Here is a 20,295-nt window from a genome sequence, read left to right as displayed (position 1 = left end):
TGTTAAATTGCTTCATTCATAATAGATGATGCACTTACTTATTTCATAGCATTTGTCATCTCAGAATTTCTCAGAGCATAGATCAGTGGGTTCAGCATGGAGGTTACAACTGTATAAAACACACTCTATGATTTGTTAATGGGGAAGGTCTTAGCATGTATTACATACATGAAAATACATGGAACAAGGAAAAAGACCACCACAGTGATGTGGGAACAACAGGTCTGGAGGGCTTTCTGCATCCCTTCTAAACTAAAGTTCTTTAGAGAGTGCAAGATGACACCCTAAAAGATGAGCAAGAGCACAAACACAATAGTGCAGATCATCCCTCCATTAGCCACCACTAATAGGCTAATGACATATGTGTCAGTACAAACCAATTTCATTAAGGGGTACATGTCACAGGAAAAATAGTCAATGATATTGGGACTACAAAATGGGAGCCCATTAATAGTACTAACTTGAATTACTGAATGCAGAAAACCTCCAATCCAGGACACTACCAGTAGCACAACACATACCCACTGCCTCATGATCACCAAATAATGCAAGGGCTTACCAGATGGCCACATAACGGTCATAGGCCATCACTAGCAGAAGGAAGACCTCTGAGCCACCAAAAAGGTATTCAGTAAATAGCTGAGTCATACAAGATTAGAAGGATATGGTATTTTCTGCAAGCAACAAATCTGAAATCAATCTGGGGCAAATGCAAGAGGAATAAGTGACATCCATAAAATACAAGTTAGCAAGAAACAAGTACATAGGTGACCCAAGGGTCTTACTGACAGCTATAGTCACCACAATGAGCACGTTGCCCACCACAGTCAAAATACAGAAGAGCAAAAACATAACAAAAAGGACCTTCTGTTCCTTTGAATCCCGGGTGAGGCCCAAGAGGTCAAAGTAAGTTACACTGTTTCTTAGGTCCATCTAGTGTGGTTGGGAGTGACTTCTATTAGAACCAGGTGATCTACAAAACAGGAGAGAAACCATTAAAATGCATTATAAGGTTAATCTTTTATTGATTCATTCAATTAAGAGATTGTGTAAAAGATTGTGGCAGGAGTACCTATTTGTGTCACAGACATTGTGATTTCCAAGTTGAACAAGTTGTGGGTTCCTACTGAAAGACCCTGGATCTGCACCCAAGAATCAAACAGCACGCCTCCACTGGATGCAAATTGCAAGAGATTTATTGGTTACACAGGCGCCTGCAGACGCATCAGCCTTTGTGGGCTGAGCGCGCTGGGCTAAGTTGGGGAGCAAATTATATAGGGCAAGGTTGGGGTGGCGGGAAGCGAGTTTACAGAAGCAGATGCTTGGTTACAGGGATCTGATTGGTTAACTTAAATCAAGCATTGTCAGGCACTGGGTTTAAGGCAAGGACACAAAGGTTTGTTCTGGTGGGCCTTGGCTCAGCACTCTGGAAAGTCCCAGGTACACTCTATTCCTCATTTGTCTTTTCTTTGACAGACCGGGTGATCACAAACAATAGACATCCTGGTATGTGTTGCCATCCGGCTATGGGGACAATCAAGCCTTCAGCAAGGGGAGAGGGGGTGCTGTGGGGACATCAGGTTGCTAAAGCAAGCCTTTAGCAAGGGGAGAGGGGTCTTTCACTACACTCAACGATAGCATATATAATAATATTCAATAAAATAAGTGCCAATATAAAGGTAGTCACACAATGCAAAGGTCAAGGGTAAGAATATATCAACCAAACAGCAATCAAAGAAGGTTTTACAGAGGAAGCACTCCTTCCTGAAATTTAAAGGAGAAGTGGAAGGACAAGAGGGCAAGGGAATTGCATCTAAGTGTGCACAGTTTATACTTGAGACCCATTTAGGGTAACTGATGTATTCAAAGTGAGTGGGATAAATAGGAATGGAAAGTCACTGACCTGGATTGTCTTTTCCCTCTCTGAGACCTCTTTCTTAGGGTTTTTGGTTGGATATGCCCCCTTTTCCTAACCAATAAATGCATCCAGAGTACTTCAGAGTTTCTTTCTCCTTTAATTTTTAAGCTTTATATAGGAAACATCACCAACTATAGATATTTCCAATTGGATACCAACTCAGTACGTACAAAAGTATTTTTTTAAATCTCACCATAATTATAGGGTTCTACATTTTATTAAATGGTACTACCTTCCATGTCATTGCTCAGACAGGAAATATCACTGTGCCTTCCATACCTTTCTTGTTCTCATATCACATATTGATACCTTTAATAAATCTTATTATCCCCCCTGAAAATAGATCACAAACTTGGTCATTTCCCTTCTCTCCACACTTCTTCTGGCCTACTGCACAAGCCATCTCCAATGTCCTTTCCCTTTCATTCTATCCTCCACCAGTTTGTTTGGATGCAGCCCAAATAATCCTTTTTGAATCTGATTCTGATCTGATCATTCCCTGATCACAACATCTAGAGTGGATTCCAATCTCTCAATCATAACTTAATAAATCACATTTCATATTTCCAGTAACAGGAACTATAATTCCCATTCTGTAGTTGAACAAACTGAGAATCTGAACATCTAAATAATTTTCCCAAGTTCACCCTAAGTGACAAAACTAGAATTTGAAATGGTGCTCACATTATCTCTGCCTTTGGCTAACATCATGATCCCAGGATCCTGGGATCAAGCCCTGCATCAAGCTTTCTTCTCAGCAGAGAGCATGCTTCCCTCTCTTGCTCTCTCTGCCTGCCTCTCTGCCTACTTGTGATCTCTGCCTGTCAAATAAAATCTTAAAAAAAAAAAAAAAAAGATAGACAATTGCAAAGCCTGGCTTCCACTATTTACTGTTAGTTTTACCTTGTGTAGGCATATCCACAATCTGAAGGAACATGTTTTACTCATTCACAGGGACCTGGAATTCTTCTGTCATCCAGGTTGATAAGAGAGGACAAAAAGCTGCATTATTACTTAAGGATATATTTTATTTCATTTGTCTATCCATTTTATCCATGGAGTTTTCCAATTATTTAGATTTCACTTTTATTTGCACTGTAGATTACTTCATAGGAATTCCATATTCCACACAGCAAAACAAAGATTATAACATTAGGAAAGGTATCAAAAACAAACACAAAAACAAAAACCACAACAATGACAAAACAACAACAACAACAACAACAAAAACAAAAAAACAAAAAAAGAAACAAGGAAATCCTATCCTTACATAAAGAGAAAGCCACCAGCAATTTCTCAAAGAGACTTTTCTCAAGCAACTACTTTGTTACTAATTTCTAAATAAAAAATACCATTCAAGCAGAAAGAGTCAATTATCATATGGTTTCATTTATTTGTGGAGCATAACAAATAGCATGGAGGACATGGGGAGATAGAGAGGAGAAGGGAGTTGGGAGAAATTGGAAGGGGAGATGAACCATGAGAGACTATGGACTCTGAAAAACAATCTGAGGGTTTTGAAGGGGTGGGGGTGGGAGGTCAGAGTACCAGGTGGTGGGTATTATAGAGGGCATGGATTGCATGGAACACTGGGTGCGGTGCAAAAATAATGAATACTGTTATGCCGAAAATAAATAATGAATAAATAAATAAAAATAAAATACCATTCAGTTGGTTAGTCTTTCTCATTCTATGGTATCAGTTTGACCAGAAGAGTTGACTTGAAATTTCGAGTGGCTTCTCATTTTTCATAGGTAATGCTTTAAGCTTATGAAGGACCTTCTGAAAATTTTATCAGTTCTTTAGAGCATAGTGTCTTCTTCCCTATAGGGTCAAAGATCAGTAGACTTTTCTTCCTTTCTAATCCCATTTATCATTAAGTCCTAGAGTTAGAAAGTGTCCAAGACTGATTCTTGTTTAATTGCATTTACTGGAATTTTCACAAAAATCTGAAAGTACATTTAAATGTAAAGATAATACTAGACTAAATCATATAATGAAGGTCTGAAAGACATGATATGGAGAAAAAAAAAATAGTCTTCAAACCATTATCAGACCTTTGCCAGTCAAGAATAAAATTTCAGCCAGTCATTTTTTCTGGTAGAGATAATATTATCATTTATTTCCCCACTTATCAGAGTAAGTTTTTATTTATTTATTTATTTATTTATTTTATTTATTTGACAGAGATCACAAGTAGGTAAGTAGGCAGAGAGGCAGGCAAGGGGAGGGAGGAGTGGGCAGTCTCCCTGCTGAGCAGAGATCCCATTGCGGGTTTTGATCTCAAGATTCTGGGATCATGACCTGAGTCAAAGGCAGAGGCTTTAAGCCACTGAGCTACCCAGGTGACCCCATAGTTAGTTTTCCTTCATTTTATTTAATACTGAATCTATTCTGTCTAAAAGTGTGGTTACATATATTAAATATTCACAAATTTAAATGTAATGTCTATGCAAAGTTTTGTTTTTGTTTTTCAGTTTTTTTAATTATTTTTTTTTAGTATTTTTTTAATGGAATATCTATGTTAACAAGAAATGTGTTATGAGTGAGGATACAGCAATTAATGAACAGGGAAAAATCACAAACAAGGTCTTTTCTGCAGGAACCTTATATTCTCATAATAAAGTCAGTAAATAAAGGAACAATTTGATAAACTAATTACAGTCACCATCTAATAAGAGAGAAAAGAAAGTACTCAGGGAGAATTCTTCTATGGAGAAAGTGATCAGAGAAGGCCTTTCTTCAAATGTCATGTTAAAGCTGAGTTGTAAAGGATAGAGAGTGGCTACCACAGAATCACTGTTATAGGTAGTAAAATTAGGTAAACATTCTAATTAACTTGTAATCGTAACTTTGTGATATCGGCATAAAGGCAGACACAACAATGGAATAAAATATAGATCCTAGAAATAAACCTTTGCCTGCATGTTCAAATGATTTTCAACAGATGACAAAGCATCCTGATTAAAAAAGAGCAAAGGACTTCAACAGGCATTTCTCCAAAGAAGATATGTGATGCCAAATAAGCACATGAAATGATGCTCAATGTCACTATTCATTAGGGAAACACATTTCAAAACCATAATGCAATACTACTTTACACACAACAGGAGAGCTATGACCACAAAATGTTAAAATTGTGACACATGTAAGACAGTGTAGAGATCACCATTGCTGGTGGGAATGCACAATAATGTAGCTGCTATGGAAAATGCTATGATACTTCCTAAAAAAATAAGCAGAAAAATATTATATGAGCCACAATTCCACTTTGTGGTATATACACAAAATAATGGACATCACAGTCTCAAATAGGTACTTCTATACCCATTTTCATGGCAGTATTATTCACAGTAGCCAGAAAGTGGAAGCAACCAAAGTGCGTTCAAAGTGTTGTAAATGTATGAACAGAATGAGGTATATTCACAGAATGGATTATTATTCACTCTTTAAAAATGAAGGAAATCCTGACATGCGTTAAAACATACATATCCTGTAATTCACTCTGCCAAGTGAAATGAGACAGTCACAAAAAAACAGATATTGTATGATTCCATACACATAGGTACTTAAAGTAGCCAAATTCACAAGCAATAAGAAAACAGAACAGTGGCTGCCTAAAGCCCAGAGAGAAGGAATGGGGAATTAATGTTTAATGAGTGTAGAATTTCAGTATGGGAAAATGAAAAATCTCTGGAGATGGATGGTGCTGGTGCCCACATTACAAAAGTCAATTAATTTAATTAACCATCATGACATCACTGAATTGACATCATCATTGAATTGACTCAATACCACTGGACTGTACATTTACAAATGTAATTTTACTTTAAAATTTAATTAAAATTTAATTTAAAAAGTAAACATTTAATTAAAAAATTTTAAAATGTGATTTTTGTTATTTGTATTTTACTACAAGTTAAAAACTACATTTAAAAAATAAGTTGCCTTTATTAACAGGTGAATGATGTCAACAAAACTACAGCTCAATGGCTAGAGTATATATATACACATCATTGGCTTTACATTCACCTGTTGATGGTACATATAAAACCCAACAACTAAACAAGTAAATTCAAATATCCAGACCTATGTGTCCTGACAATCTGCTTTGTGCAAGAACTCTAACTAATCCTCACAGGACATTGAACTTTGACCATGAACTAGACAAGGAACTAAACAGGGTATTTTTATAATGATAAATAATCCCCCTCTGGATCTGTCTTCCCAGTGCCTATATGTCAAAATAAACATACTTTGGACAAATACTATTCATGTGCTTCTGTACAAATTATCTTCTTTTCTCATTCCATTTAATAGACAAATTTATTTTAGGAAGTGGTAGATATCTCTCAAAGTTACATCTTCTACTTCAGAACTTCCTCATGGCATTTTTCACCTCCAAATTTCTGAGTGCAGGTTTAAGTTTAACAAGGGAATCACTATGCTATACAACCCAGTCAGAGCTTGATCAGTGGACAAGGTGGTGAATGGGTGCAAATACATAAATATGCAGGACACAATACTAAGACCACAATAGTGAAATGAGAGACACATGCATGGATTTGTGTCTCCCCTCCAAGTTACAGGTCCTCAGTGAGCATATGATGAGCAACTAGGAGGCCATCAAGAGGAATATTTGCACAAGCAGATGAACCCACTTTTGACAGAAACAGAGATACCACAGGTATGAGTCCCCATGCAGATGAGTTTCAACCAAAGGTTTATGTCATGCACAAATGGTCTATGACAATGGAGCCACACACAGGCAGGCACACTGTGAAGAAAACCGAAATGGTTGCAAGGACAAAGCCTCTAGCACATGCCAACTGAAAGAGGAAGCCATATCCCTGTTACTTGTGATGATTTCATAGTACAGAGCTTTACAGATGGCTGCACAGATGCTCAGCAAAGACTTAAGTCACACACTTCCTGAAAGAGATGGTTTTTCTTACAGCAATGTGCCAAGTAGCATTTCGTGGTAGGTGGGGTGGGGGCAATGTCATGGATGAATAATAGCATATATTTAGAAGGGATAAGTCACATAGGAAGAAAATGGAAGCAGTGCCCAAGGTCATGAAAGATGTCCTGTTGAAAGAAAACCCCTTTCATGGATAAGAGTTCTTAGTAGGCAAAAGGTGTAAACTCTTCCTAAATTAATCTTCCTAAAATAAATCTTCTTAAAAATAGTAATTGTTTTTTTCTTTTAACAACTAAACCATGATAAACGTATTGAAATTCACTGTAAGCTTATTTTAAATGTTAAATTTATTTATCTTAGTTAAATGCAAACTAACTATACCATTTTACACTTTATTTGGAAATGTAAATATGCAAGACTATGCATAATTCTGAAAAAGGAGAGTAATGAAGGACTATTAGTCTTATCACATATCAAAATGTGTTATATATCAAAGCAATTATATTACATATCAGTTGGAACATGAATAAAGAGACCAATTGAACAGAATTGAGTCCTGAATCAGATCCAAATATATATGGGTAGTTAAAATATAATAGTCAAGATTTTAAGTTAATGATACAAAGATTATATAACTATTAAAAAAAAACCTAAATTTTAGAATAGCAATTAAAATTCTATCCCTCTTTAGCTCCTATATCAAATAAAATGCTTATTATGCAAAAGTTCTAATGTATGATATACAACATCAAAAATGTTTTATTTTTTAAAGAGTTTATTTATTTACTTGACAGAGAAAGAGACAGAGAGAGGGATCACAGCAAGTGGAGTGGGAGCGGAAGAAGCAGCCTCCCTGCTGGGCAAGGAGCCCCATGCAGGGCTCAATCTCAGGACCCTGGAGATCATGACCTGAGTCAAAGGCAGATGATTAATGACTGAGCCAGCCAGATGCCCCAACCTCAAAAATGTGTTGTTGTTGTGGTTGTTTTTTAAGGTTTTACTTATTTGACAGAAAAAGAGTTCACAAGTAGGCAGAGAGGCAGGCAGAGAGAGAGGAAGGGAAGTAGGATTCTTGCTAAGCAGAGAACCCAGTGCAGGGTTCTATCCCAGTACCCTGGGATCATGACCTGAGCCAAAGACAGAAGCTTTGACCCACTGAGCCACCCAGGCACCCCTCAAAAATGTTTTAAAAATTAAGTAATTAGGTACTAAAATACAGTTGAAGAATATTTTGGTATGACTGAAAAGCCCTTAAAAGCAAAAAAAAAAAAAGTTAAATGAATGAGAAATATTTTTCTATGCCCGAAGCATTCTACATACTCTTCAAAAATTAAAAACATACCACTAGCCAGAAAAGATCAATGATTGAATTAAAAATACATAAGTATTAATAGATGATCCATAGAAAAAGAAATACAAATCATAGATAAGCTCAATAATATGAAAAAGATTATAATTTAATCATTGTCTTAAGCTATAAATATTTATCAGGTATGGTTTGTTAAGAATGTGGAACAAAATCTCTGACAGACTTCGAGAGGCAGTTTAGCTACTCCTACAATCCAAGGTTGACAGTTTGACAGTAACTATGAATACTGACATTTAACTATCTGACCATTGTTTCAAATACATATATCAACAATTCCACTCCTTGGAACTCATACTTGCACATGTTCACAAACATAATTACTGCAAAAATTTTTTTGTGGAAAAACATTAGCAATAACATGAACAGAAATTAATACATTTAATTTAGTAAATGTTTATAAGTGAGTAATATGGAGTAGAAAAAAAACTTAATGATCTGTATGGACTGGTATGGAACATTTTCAAAATGCGGCAAAAGATTTCAGTTATATGTGAAAATTTTAAAAACAAGCAAACAGAAACCAGAAATGGGTTCATACATACAGAGAACAAATTGGTGTTTGCAAGAGTGGAGGTGGATGGAGGGATAGGCAAAATAGGTGAAGGGAATGAAAGACTCACAATTTCAATGACAAAATAATATGTCACAAGAATGAAAAGAACAGGGACACCTGGGTGGCTGTCAGTTAAGCATCTGCCCTCATCTCAGGTCATGATCCCAGGTTACTGGGATCAAGCCCTGCATTGGGATCCCTCCTCAGCAGGAAACCTGCTTCCCCCCGCCTCTGCCCCTTCCCCCTGCTTGCTCTCTCTCTCTCTTTCTCTCTCCCTCTCTCTCTCAAAGAAATAAGTAAGTAGGGGAGAAAAAACATGAGAGACTTTGGACTCTGAGAAACAAACTGAGGATATTGGAGAGGAAGGGGGGGAGGGATGTGTGAGCCTGGTGGTGGGTATTATGGAGGGCACGTATTGCATGGAGCACTTGGTGTGGTGCATAAACAATGAATTTAGGAACACTGAAAAATTAAATTTAATTTAATATTTAAAAAAAGAATGAATCAGTCAAAAGCAATGTATCAACATTGTATGGTAACACATCAAAATTGGATTTATCCACATCACACTGGATAAAAAAGGAAGAGTTATAGATATGTTGTCTGCAAGAGACTCATTTTAGACCTATCACAATGAGCATCTCTTATTGTATGTGATTGTTGACTCCCTATGTTGTATACCTGAAACTACTCTAATGCTGTATGACAATCATACTTCAATTAAAAAAATTAAAAATAAATAAAACTATCTTAATTTAAAAGTTTAGTTTTTTTAAAAAGAAGTAGTATAATAAAGGCAAACATTTATATACCCAGAGAAAAATTCACATATATATACTTAAATCCAAATGCATTTGTAAAGTTGTTACTTTAGGAGTCTTAAACAGATTAAGTGGCTAATTCAGGAAAGGGACTAGAGACCATGCTGAGAGAGAAGTATGCAATTTATGGCAAAGGAATAGGAGACTTTAGTTTCATCTGGTTCCAGGAATTCAACTAGATAGCTATGAAATCATCCTGAAAACCTGTGAACTCAACCAGAGATCTAAGAAAAGAATGGCTCCAACTCTGCAAATAGAAGAGTGACAACTGTCTGCAAGGTTTAAGAGGTGCAGAGAAATAATGCTAAGGTGATGTATGGGGCAATAGGCCGCAAGGGGATGGACCCTCTGTCAGCCAGCTATCAGGAGGTGATATAGCAGCAGAGTGCAAAATCAGAACTTCTAGAATTCTGCTCCAATAAGGGATGTTGCTCAGGTGGCTAACCTGGGGTGAAACCCTTGCTGGGACAATGTGGTCTCAAGACCCTCAGGGTCACAGGAAGACCAGGGGTGCCTGAGCATGGCAGAGTTCCAAGGAATAGGAGTGGGCTCTCATCTCAGAGTTGCTATAAACCATTAACCATGGCACAGTCAGGCAAATTCTCTCCAAACAGGGGCCCAACAAAGAACAGAAATGGCAAGACTCCCCTTCCTCCTCCAGAAGGAGTGGTGCAGGAGACACTGCAGGAGTCTGCAGAGTTTCAGACTCAAAACAAGGCCATGTGCCTATGATAAAACCCTGGTCACAGGCTGGGGAGTTCAGAGGGTAGCCGGAGACCAGAAAGACAGGAGTGATTGACTGTTTTTCTCTGAGGGTGCACTGAGGAGTGAGGTCCCAAGCTCTCAACTCCAGGGCAACACATAGGGAGACCCATTTTCATACTCATCTTCCAAAGCAGCATGGAAAGGCTTCAAGGAACAAAAGCCACATAGAGCAAACTGGAACAGGTTACTTATCTGGCCCCCTGGCAAGGGCAGTGCAATTCCTCTGGGGGCAAATACACTTGACAATCAAAGCAACAGACCCCTCCCACAGAAGATCCTCAAGAATATCCAGCCAAGACCAAGTTTACTGATCAATGAGAAAGGCAAAACTTCAAGGCAGGGGGAAAACAGCACCTAGAATTCAGGGCTTTTTCACACTAATTCTTCACCCTTTCAACTATATATATATATGTTTAATTGTATTCTCTTTCCTTTTTCAACCATTTTTTAATTTTATCAACTCATTTACCTTTTTTAATTTTCATTTTTATACATATAGTCTATCCCTTCATTGTATTTAATTTTATTTTTGTATATATGTTCTTATTTCTTTACACTTTTGATATGTACTTTCTTCTAACAAATTAACTGAAACGCACTCAGGATATAGTGTATTGCTCTGTTGTATTTACCTGTCTGTTTATATCCTTTCCTTTTTTCCTTTTTTTTCCCTTGTCTTTTAATTTTCTTTTCTACAATTATATTCTATTGTTTTGTCACATTTAATCTTATTTGTGTGTGTGTGTGTGTATATACATTTTTCTTTCTTTATAATTTTGGGAGTTTTCTAACAGACCAAAGTACACACAGGATTCAGTATATTGTTCTATTCTGTTCATCTGTCTGATTATATTCTCTTTTTTCTTTCTTTTTTTTTTATTTTGGTTCGATTTGGGGTCTTTTCAGAATTGTTTAATGCATATTTCTCTGGGGTTGTTGTTTCCATTTTAATACTTTTTTCTCTCATTTATGTATTCTTCTCTGGAGAGAATGACAAGATAGAAATCTCAACTCAAAAAAGAACAAGAGGAAGAACTGACTGCCAGGGTCCATATCAGTATGTACCTAAGTAAGATATCAAAACTAGAATTCAAAATACCAATTATAAAGATACTAGCTGGGATTGGGAAAAAAAAAAAAATAGAAGACACTAGAGCATCCCCTTCTGGAGAAATTAAATAACTAAAACCTAACCAAGTTGAAATAAAAAAGGCTATTAATGAGATGTAATTAAAAAATGGAGACTCTAATTGCTAGGATGAATGAGGCAGAACAAGGAATTAGCGATACAGAAGACAAAACGATGGAGAATAAAGAAGTTCAGAAAAAAGAGACATAAATAACTACTAGATCATGAAAGGAAAATTCTAGGAAAAGGGACACCACAAAAGAAACCATATTAGAATAATTGGGATCTAAGAAAACGAGATAAGGGGGGGGCAGAAGGTACATTGCAGCAAATTATAGTGGAGAACTGCCCTAACCTGGGGACAGAAACAGGTATCCAAGTCCAGGAGGCATAGAGGAGCCTGCTTAAAATCTATAAAAACAGATCAACACCCTGACAAATAATAGTGAAACTTGCAAATCGCAGAGACAAGGAGAAAATCCTTCAAGTAGCTCAGGACAAGAGGTCTGTAATATACAAGGGTAGAAATATTAGATTGGCAGCAGAAATCTCCAGAATCCTCGCAGGCCACAAATGATGGGCATGATATATCCAGGGTGCTAAACAAGAAAAATATGCAACCAAGAATACTTTATCCAGCTAGGATGTCATTCAAAAGAGAGGTGATAAAAACTTCCAGGACAAACAAAAACTGAAAGAAAAAAAAAAAAAAAAAGCAGCCCTACAGGAAATATTAAAAGGGACCCTCTGAGCAAAGAGAGAGCCCAATAGTAACCAGAAAGGCAGAGACAATATACAGAAATGGTCATGTTACAGTTAATACAATGGCACTAAATTCCTATCATTCAACAGTTACTCTGAATGTAAATAGGCTAAATGCCACAATCAAAGGACATAGGGTATGATATCAGTTGGATAAAAAAGCAAGACTCACAGATATGCTGTCTGTAAGAGACTCATTTTTGGCCCAAAGACACCTTTGGATTTAAGGTGAGGGGGTGGAAAAATATTTACCATGCTAATGGACATCAAAAGAAAGCTGAAGTGACAATCCTAACATCAGAAAAATTACATTTTAAACAAAAGAACGTAATTAGAGATGAGGAAGAATACTATCATAATTATAGACCCTTTGGTCTATCCAACAAGATGGTCTAACATCTGTAAATATTTATGCCCCTAACAAAGTCAGTTAATAACAAAAGTAAAGAAAAACATTAATACTAATACAATAATAGTATTACATTATTATAATAACAATAATAGTAATACTAATACAATAATAACATCCCCCTCATTATAATGGACAGATCATCTAAAGAGAAGATCTACAAGGAAACAAGATTTTGAATGACACACTGGACCAGATGGACTTCACAGATATATTCAGAATGTTCCAACCAAAAAAAAAAAAAAAAAAAATCCACATACTTCTCAAGTGCACATGGAGCATTCTCCAGAATACATCACATCCTGGATCACAATTCAGGTCTCAACCAGTACCACAAGACCATGAACATTCCCTGCATATTTTCAGACCCAGTGCTTTGAAACTAGAACTCAATCACAAGAAGAAAGTTGGGAAAAAACTCAAATACATTTAAGCTAAAGAGCATCCTACTAAAAAATGAATGGGTAAACCAGGAAATTAAAGAAACATTAAAAGAAAAGTCATGGTAACAAATGAAAATGAAAACACAACTGTTCAAAACCTTGGGATTCAGCAAAGACAGTCCTAAGAGGAAAGTATGGAAGAATACATACCTTTCTCAAGAAACAAGAACAGTCTCAAATGCGAAACCTAACCTTACATCTAAAGAACTGGAGAAAGAACAGAAAAGAAAGCCTAAACCCAGCAGGAAAAGAGAAATAGAAAGATTAGAGCAGGAATCAATGAAATAGAAACCAAAAGAACAGTAGAACAGATAACAAAACTAGGAAATGGTTCTCTGAAAGAATTGATAAGATTGATAAATCCTAGGCCAGATTTATCAAAAAGAAGAGAGAAAAAACTCAAATAAATAAAATCATGAATGAAAGAGGAGAGATTACACAACACAAAAGAAATCCAAACAATTATAAGATCACATTACGAACAATTATATGCCAAAAAACTAGGTAATCTGGAAGAAAATGATGTATTTCTAGAGACATTAAACCACCAAAACTATTTGAGCATTTTATCCCACTATTTAAGGTTTGCTTTTTTATTAACTTTTATCTATTACACATCAATCTTCCTTATAAAAACAGAAGTGTTACACTTTTTATTTTATATCTAAGGCAAGAGAAATTTAATGAGCAAAACATTCCATGAATCATTAAATATCACAATATAATAAATATAATTACTTTATTATTTTAAGTTTTTTTAATTCTTTATTTGAGAAAATCAGAGGGAAAGCAGGGTAAGGAGCAGAGGGAGAGAGACAAGCAGACTCCACATTGAGCAGGGAGCCTGACCCATGGATCATGACCCTGAGATCATAACCTGAATCCAAACCAAGAGGCAAATGATTTAACCAACTGAACCACCTTGGTGCCCCAAAAAGAATTACCTCAAATGACAAGAATATAATGAAAATAATGCTAGTTATCAGAAGAAACTTGAAAATACAGACTTATTAAAGCTTAGTAAAATCATATAAAAATTTCTCCACTGATTTTTATCTATTTTTGAATCCTTGCTATAAAGGCATTACAATGCCTTTAAATGAAGTCTTATAGGTATTATGAACCTTACATTCTGGCAGGAAGGGAAACTGTTATTATAACACAATCATCTACGTCATCTTCAGTTATAATTAACTTAAATTCTTTAGAAAAAAATGGAACTCACAATCATTTTAGGAATACTTCTGCACTCTCAGAAAATGGGTCCAATGTAAAGGAATTTTCCTGTGGTAGATAATACACTTATCAACTAAAAGATATAATATTTCTATTCCAGAGATTCTTCATAGCATTTGTCATCTCAGAATTTCTCAGAGTGTAGATCAGTGGGTTCAGCATGGGGGTTATGACTGTAAAAAACACACCCAATGACTTGTCAATGGGGAAGGTTTTAACAGGTCTTACATACATGAAAATACATGGAACAAAGAATAAAATCACCACAAGGATGTGGGAACCACAGGTCTGGAGGGCTTTCCGTCTCCCTTCTGAACTAAAGTTCTTTAGAGAGTACAAGATGACAACATAAGAAATGAGCAAGAACACAAACACAATAGTGCACATCATCCCTCCATTGGCCACCACTAACAGGCCAATGACATATGTGTCAGTACAAACCAATTTCATTAAGGGGTACATATCACAGGAAAAATGGTCAATGATATTGGGACCACAGAATGGGAGTCCATAAATAGTGCTAACTTGAATTACTGAATGCAGAAAACCTCCCAACCAGGACACGACCAGCAGCACAACACACACCCACTGCCTCATGATTACCAAATAATGCAAGGGCTTACAGATGGCCACATAACGGTCATAGGCCATCACTAGTAGAAGAAACACCTCTGAGCCACCAAAAAAGTGCTCTGTAAATAGCTGAATCATACAAGATTGGAAGGATATGGTATTTTCTGCAAACAACAAATCTGAAATCAACCTGGGGCAAATGCAAGAGGAATAAGTGACATCCATAAAGGACAAGTTAGCAAGAAACAAGTACATAGGCGAGCCCAAGGACTTACTGACTGCTATAGTCACCACAATGAGCACGTTGCCCACCACAGTCAAAATATAGAAGAGCAAGAACATAACAAGAAGGACCTTCTGTTCCTTTGGATCTTGGGTGAGGCCCAAGAGGACAAAGTAAGTTACATTGTTTCTTGGGTCCATCTAGTCCGGATGAGAGTGACTTCTCCTATTAGAGCCAGGTGATCTACAAAACAGGAGAGAAAGCCTTTAAATGCATTATAAGGTTAATCTTTTATTGATTCATTCAATTAAAAGATTGCGTAAAAGATTGTGGCAGGAGTACCTATTTGTGTCACAGACATTGTGATTTCCAAGTTGAACAAGTCAAGGTTTTCTATACTTTCTACACTACACTCAGTTTTCTACACTACACTCAAGGTTTTCTACATAACAGTATTCAGTGAAATAAGTGCCAATATAAAGAGAGTCACACAATGCAAGTTCAGTGGTAGGAATATATTAATCAAATGGCAAATAAAGAAAGCTTCCCAGAGGAAGCACTCCTTCCTGGGATTTAAAGAAGTGGAAGGATAAGAAGGCAAGGGATTCCATGCAAAGGTGCAGAGTTTATAAAGTCACAAAAGTGAAATACTCAAGATCCCTTTAAAGTAACTGATACACTTCAATTGAGTGGAGCAAATTAGGAATAGAAAGTCACTGCCCTGGATTGTCTCTTCCCTCACTGAGATTTCTTTCTTAGGGACCTTGGTTGAATATGCCCTCTTTCCTTGACCAGTAAACATGGAACCTTTCCAATGTTGGGTCTCTCCTTTAATTTTTAAACTTCATATATGCAGCATCTCCAACTCTGAACATCTCCAATTGGATACTAATTCAGAAATTATAAAACTAAATTTTTAATTTTCAGCCACAAATGTAGGTGTTTGCCATCTGACTAAATGGTCCCACCTTCCAAATCACTTCCCAGACAAGAAATATCACTGTGCCTTTCATGCCTTTCTTACTCTCATATCTCATATTGATACCTTTAACAAATCCTATTAGCCCCATTTGAAATAGATCACAAGGTGGTTATTTCACTTCCCTCCCCACTTCTGGCCCACCACAGTAGACATCTGCATTGTCTCTTCCCTTTCATTCTGGCCTCCACCAATTTTTTTTCTCCTAACACAGCCCAAGAGGCCCTTTTTAAATCTGATAGTGATATGATCAGTCCACTGCTCACAATATCTACAGTGGCTTCTACTCACTCACTCACAATTTAATGAATCACATTTCATATTTACAGTAATAGAGAATATAATCCCCATTCCACGGTTGAACAAACTGAGACTCTGAACATCTATTTTTCCTAAGTTCACCTATTTTGAAGTGACAAAACTAGAATTGGAAACCAATTTTGTTTTATCTCAAAGTGATCTAACTTTTATATAATAAAGATACTCACACAATAGCAAAGCCTGGTTTCTGCTATTTACTGTGAATCTTACCTTTGGAAGACAAGTCCACACCCAAGGAACACTTTTTACTCATTCACAGGAACCTAGTCTTTCTGTCATCCAGTTTGACAAGAGTGGACAAAAAGCTGCATTGTTATTTGAGGACATATTTTATTTCATTCAATTTTCTGTCCATTCTCTCTGTGGAGTCCCCTGGTTATTCAGAAGGTTGTTTTTATTTATATTGTAGATTACTTCCTAAGAATTCCAGGTTCCACAGAGAAAAACAAAAATTTAGCACATTAGGATAATTTATCTAAAAGAAAAGGAAATCCTATCCTTACATAAAATGAGAGCAACCAGACATTTCCGAGGGAGATTTTTCTCAAGTAATTTCTTTCCTGTTAATTTCTGAATAGAAAATATCATTCCATTCTTTATTCATCTTCATTCTGTCTTTTGCTTAACTCAAATTGGCTTACCTGGTATTTTTAAGAAAGATTCTTGTGTTTTTCATTAGCTAATGCTTTAAACCTAACAGAAACCACCTCAAAAATGTGTATCAGTTTTTAGGAGCAAGGAACACTGGACATATTATCCCTTCTGGCCACATTCCTCATTAAGTCCTAGAATTGGAAAGTGTCCAAGAGTGATCCTTCCTTAATTAAATTCACTGGGAATTTCCACACACACACACACACACACACACACACACACACACAAAAAAAAAAAAAAAAAAAAAAAAAAAACTTTTAAAAATGTCTCTGTAAAGATACTAGGAGGCCAAGTTACATAATTAGGGTCAGAAAGATATAACATAAAATAATAGCTTTAGAACCATTGTAAGACTACTGCCAGTCAAGAATAAAATTTTAGCCCATTCAGGCTGCATTAGGGAAAAACAATTTCATGTATTTCCCCACTTGTCATAGCAAGTTTTTCTTTCCTTTCATTTAATAGTAAATTTATCCTGCCTTAAAATGTGGTTAGATGTTCTAGATATATGTTTATATATAAAATAACTATTAAACTGTTAATTTATTTAATTTGAAGCACCAATCTACTGCCAGAAACCATGCTATGAATGGGGACACAGTAATTAAAGGAATAGTGGGGGAAATTATGCAAAAATTCCTTCCCGCATTGACCTTATATTCTTATAATAGAGTTAGACAGCAAATATGGGGACAATTTACTAAACTAAATATAATCTTCACCATGGCTAATAATACAGCAAACAAGGTAGCAGCAAAAGCAGAAAAAGGTGACCAGGGAAGGCCTTTCTTCAAAGGTAATGTTTAAGCTGAGATATAAAGCTAGTAGCTACCAACAGAAACACTATTTTAGGTAGCAAAATTAAGTAAACGTTCTAAGTAATGTGTTCTCACTTCATTGATGCCATGATCTATATGTAGAAAGGTTAAAATTTTCACAGGGATTTTTATTCCAGTGCTATTGTGAAATAGAGTGGTGAGCATGGACACGCTGATCTTTTTCCTGACTATGGTGGGAAAGTTCTCAACCTTTCCATGCTGAGTTTGATGTTAGTTGTGGCTTGGTAATATATGGCCATTATTATATTGAAGTACATTCCTTCTATACCAAATTTGTTGAGAAGTTTTGTTTTGCTTTTTTTTTTTACATGAAAACATATTAAATTTCTTTGCCACCATTTAATAATCCATAGAGGATTAAAAAAACAATTTATTTTACTAGAACATTGAAAAGAACAAAATACTTAAGAATAAGCTTAAACAAGGACCCACAAGTCTTCTATGCTGAAAAACTGCACAGTGTTATTGAAAGATATTCTAGAAGACACAAATAAAAGGGAGGAAAGACATTCATGAATTTATATGGTTCATGCTACTAGGTTTTTAGTGTTAGCTAAAGTGATCTATACATTCAAAGCAATTCCTACGAGGAATTTGAGAGGCAGGGCAAGGGTTCATGGGGGTAGGGAGGAAAAAAATGAAACAAGATAGGATCAGGAGGGAGACAAACCATAAGAGACTCTTAATCTCAGGAAATAAACTGAAAGTTTCTGGGGCCAGGGGGATAGGGTGGCTGGGTTACAGCCATTGGGGTGGGAATGTTCTATGGTGAGTGCTGTGAATTGTGTAGACTGATGAATCACAGACCTGTACCCCTGAAGCAAATAATACATTACATGTTAATAAATAAATAAATAAAATCAGATAAGAGAAAAGAAAAACAAACCATCAAGGAAACACCAACCTGAGATGCCTTTGTGGAAGAATTCCACCCAAGTTGCTGCTGTACAGATGTGATTAGTAACACATGTTTAAGTCTGGGGACTGATTTTGGCATTGACACTCTCTCAGGGTGGCGGCCATGTGAAAGCTACTTAATCCCCATGAATCTCCATCTGTACAACCATAAACTGGGTCCAAGTATAGTATCAACCTCATAGTGTCTATGAGGAACAAAATAAAAACTAAATGTTAGTGTAATTTTAGTCACAAATTTTCAAATAAAATATCACCCAATGCTACTTAAGCTGATTAAGAAAATGCATTATTTTAAAAAATCAGATTCCTAATTCTCTCCATAAAGCATTTATTCAATTATTTACAGTGTCTGTCTAACATAACTGCTAAGGATCTAGCAATGAATGTACATTCTAGTGGGACAATAGATAATGAAACAAAATTTTATAAGTGAATTGGACAGTGTATTAGCTGGTCAAAGGGCTACCTTAGGTATAAAAGGAAACAGTAAGTCTAACAGAGAGATGAGAAATGGTTAGGGGTAGGGATTGCTAAAGGGTGGTTTCATAAGTCTCCATTTATAAACTGATATCAAAACCTAAGAAGTTTTTCTCTGCTTGACTTAAGTGACTCTTAATCTTACAAAACAAACTGAGGGTTGCTGGGGGGAGGGGGTTTGGGAGAAGGGGGTGGGATTATGGACATTGGGGAGGGTATGTGCTTTGGTGAGTGCTGTGAAGTGTGTAAACCTGGTGATTCACAGACCTGTACCCCTGGGGATAAAAATATATGTTTATAAAAAATAAAAAATTAAAAAAAAAAACCTAAGAAGTTTTGCCCATAACCAGAACCCATAGGTTATTTTAATTTATGAATATCAAAGCATAAATTCTACAATAATCCCATGCAATAGAATCCTGCAATATAAATAATCACATTAATATATTTAAGAAAAAATAGTGTCAACAGCTCAATAACTGTTCAAAAAAGCACCATTCTTGACTTTTTGAAATATCACCAATAACTACAAACATCAACCTTTAAATACATTTGATCCAAGAATTCCACTTCTAAAAACTCATGCTTTAACAATTTCAAAATAACTCTATTGTACTTATTGGCTATAACAAAATAAAATTAGGGAAAACATGGAAAGGACTAGAAACATGAATTTTGCTGTATCTTCAGAAAGAAGATTTATGGACTTTGAGTAAGTTGAGAATGATTTACATCTATATAGACGAGTATGGAAAGATCTTCAGGAGACTGAGTCGTAAATGCAAAAGTTATACATGTAGACAAAAACACACATATATTTTATTACCAAAGATTACTAACTGAGCAATCTTAGAACAGAGACGCTGGTGAGGGATGGGTAAAAGTTTATTCTACAATGTTTCTCACTTTGTATGGGTTCAATTTTTAATATTTACTACAACCTATTATAATTCCTTTATTTAAAAGCAAAATACACTAAGAATTC

At 35.9% G+C, this 20,295-nt stretch overlaps 1 protein-coding gene and 1 pseudogene across 2 annotated transcripts; both read right to left on the bottom strand.

The window, feature by feature from the left end:
* Positions 1–38: 38 nt before the first annotated feature.
* LOC309840356 (olfactory receptor 4A47-like) lies at positions 39–933 on the bottom strand (annotated as a pseudogene). Its single transcript has one exon. The product of its transcript is annotated as an olfactory receptor 4A47-like (transcript).
* Positions 934–14,395: 13,462 nt separating this feature from the next.
* Positions 14,396–15,322, bottom strand: LOC309872953 (olfactory receptor 4A47-like; the record flags this gene model as incomplete). The annotated part of the gene is made up of 1 exon (XM_082747922.1): positions 14,396–15,322. The coding sequence occupies one exon, from the start codon at positions 15,320–15,322 to the stop codon at positions 14,396–14,398; it is 927 nt and encodes a 308-aa protein (XP_082604048.1).
* Between the last annotated feature and the right edge of the window lie 4,973 nt (positions 15,323–20,295).

The sequence above is a fragment of the Mustela nivalis genome, assembly GCF_964662115.1.
Source record: "Mustela nivalis genome assembly, chromosome: 9".
NCBI lineage: Eukaryota > Metazoa > Chordata > Mammalia > Carnivora > Mustelidae > Mustela > Mustela nivalis.
The sequence above is the reverse complement of the archived record's forward strand: the minus strand, read 5'-3'. Positions and strand labels throughout refer to the sequence as shown.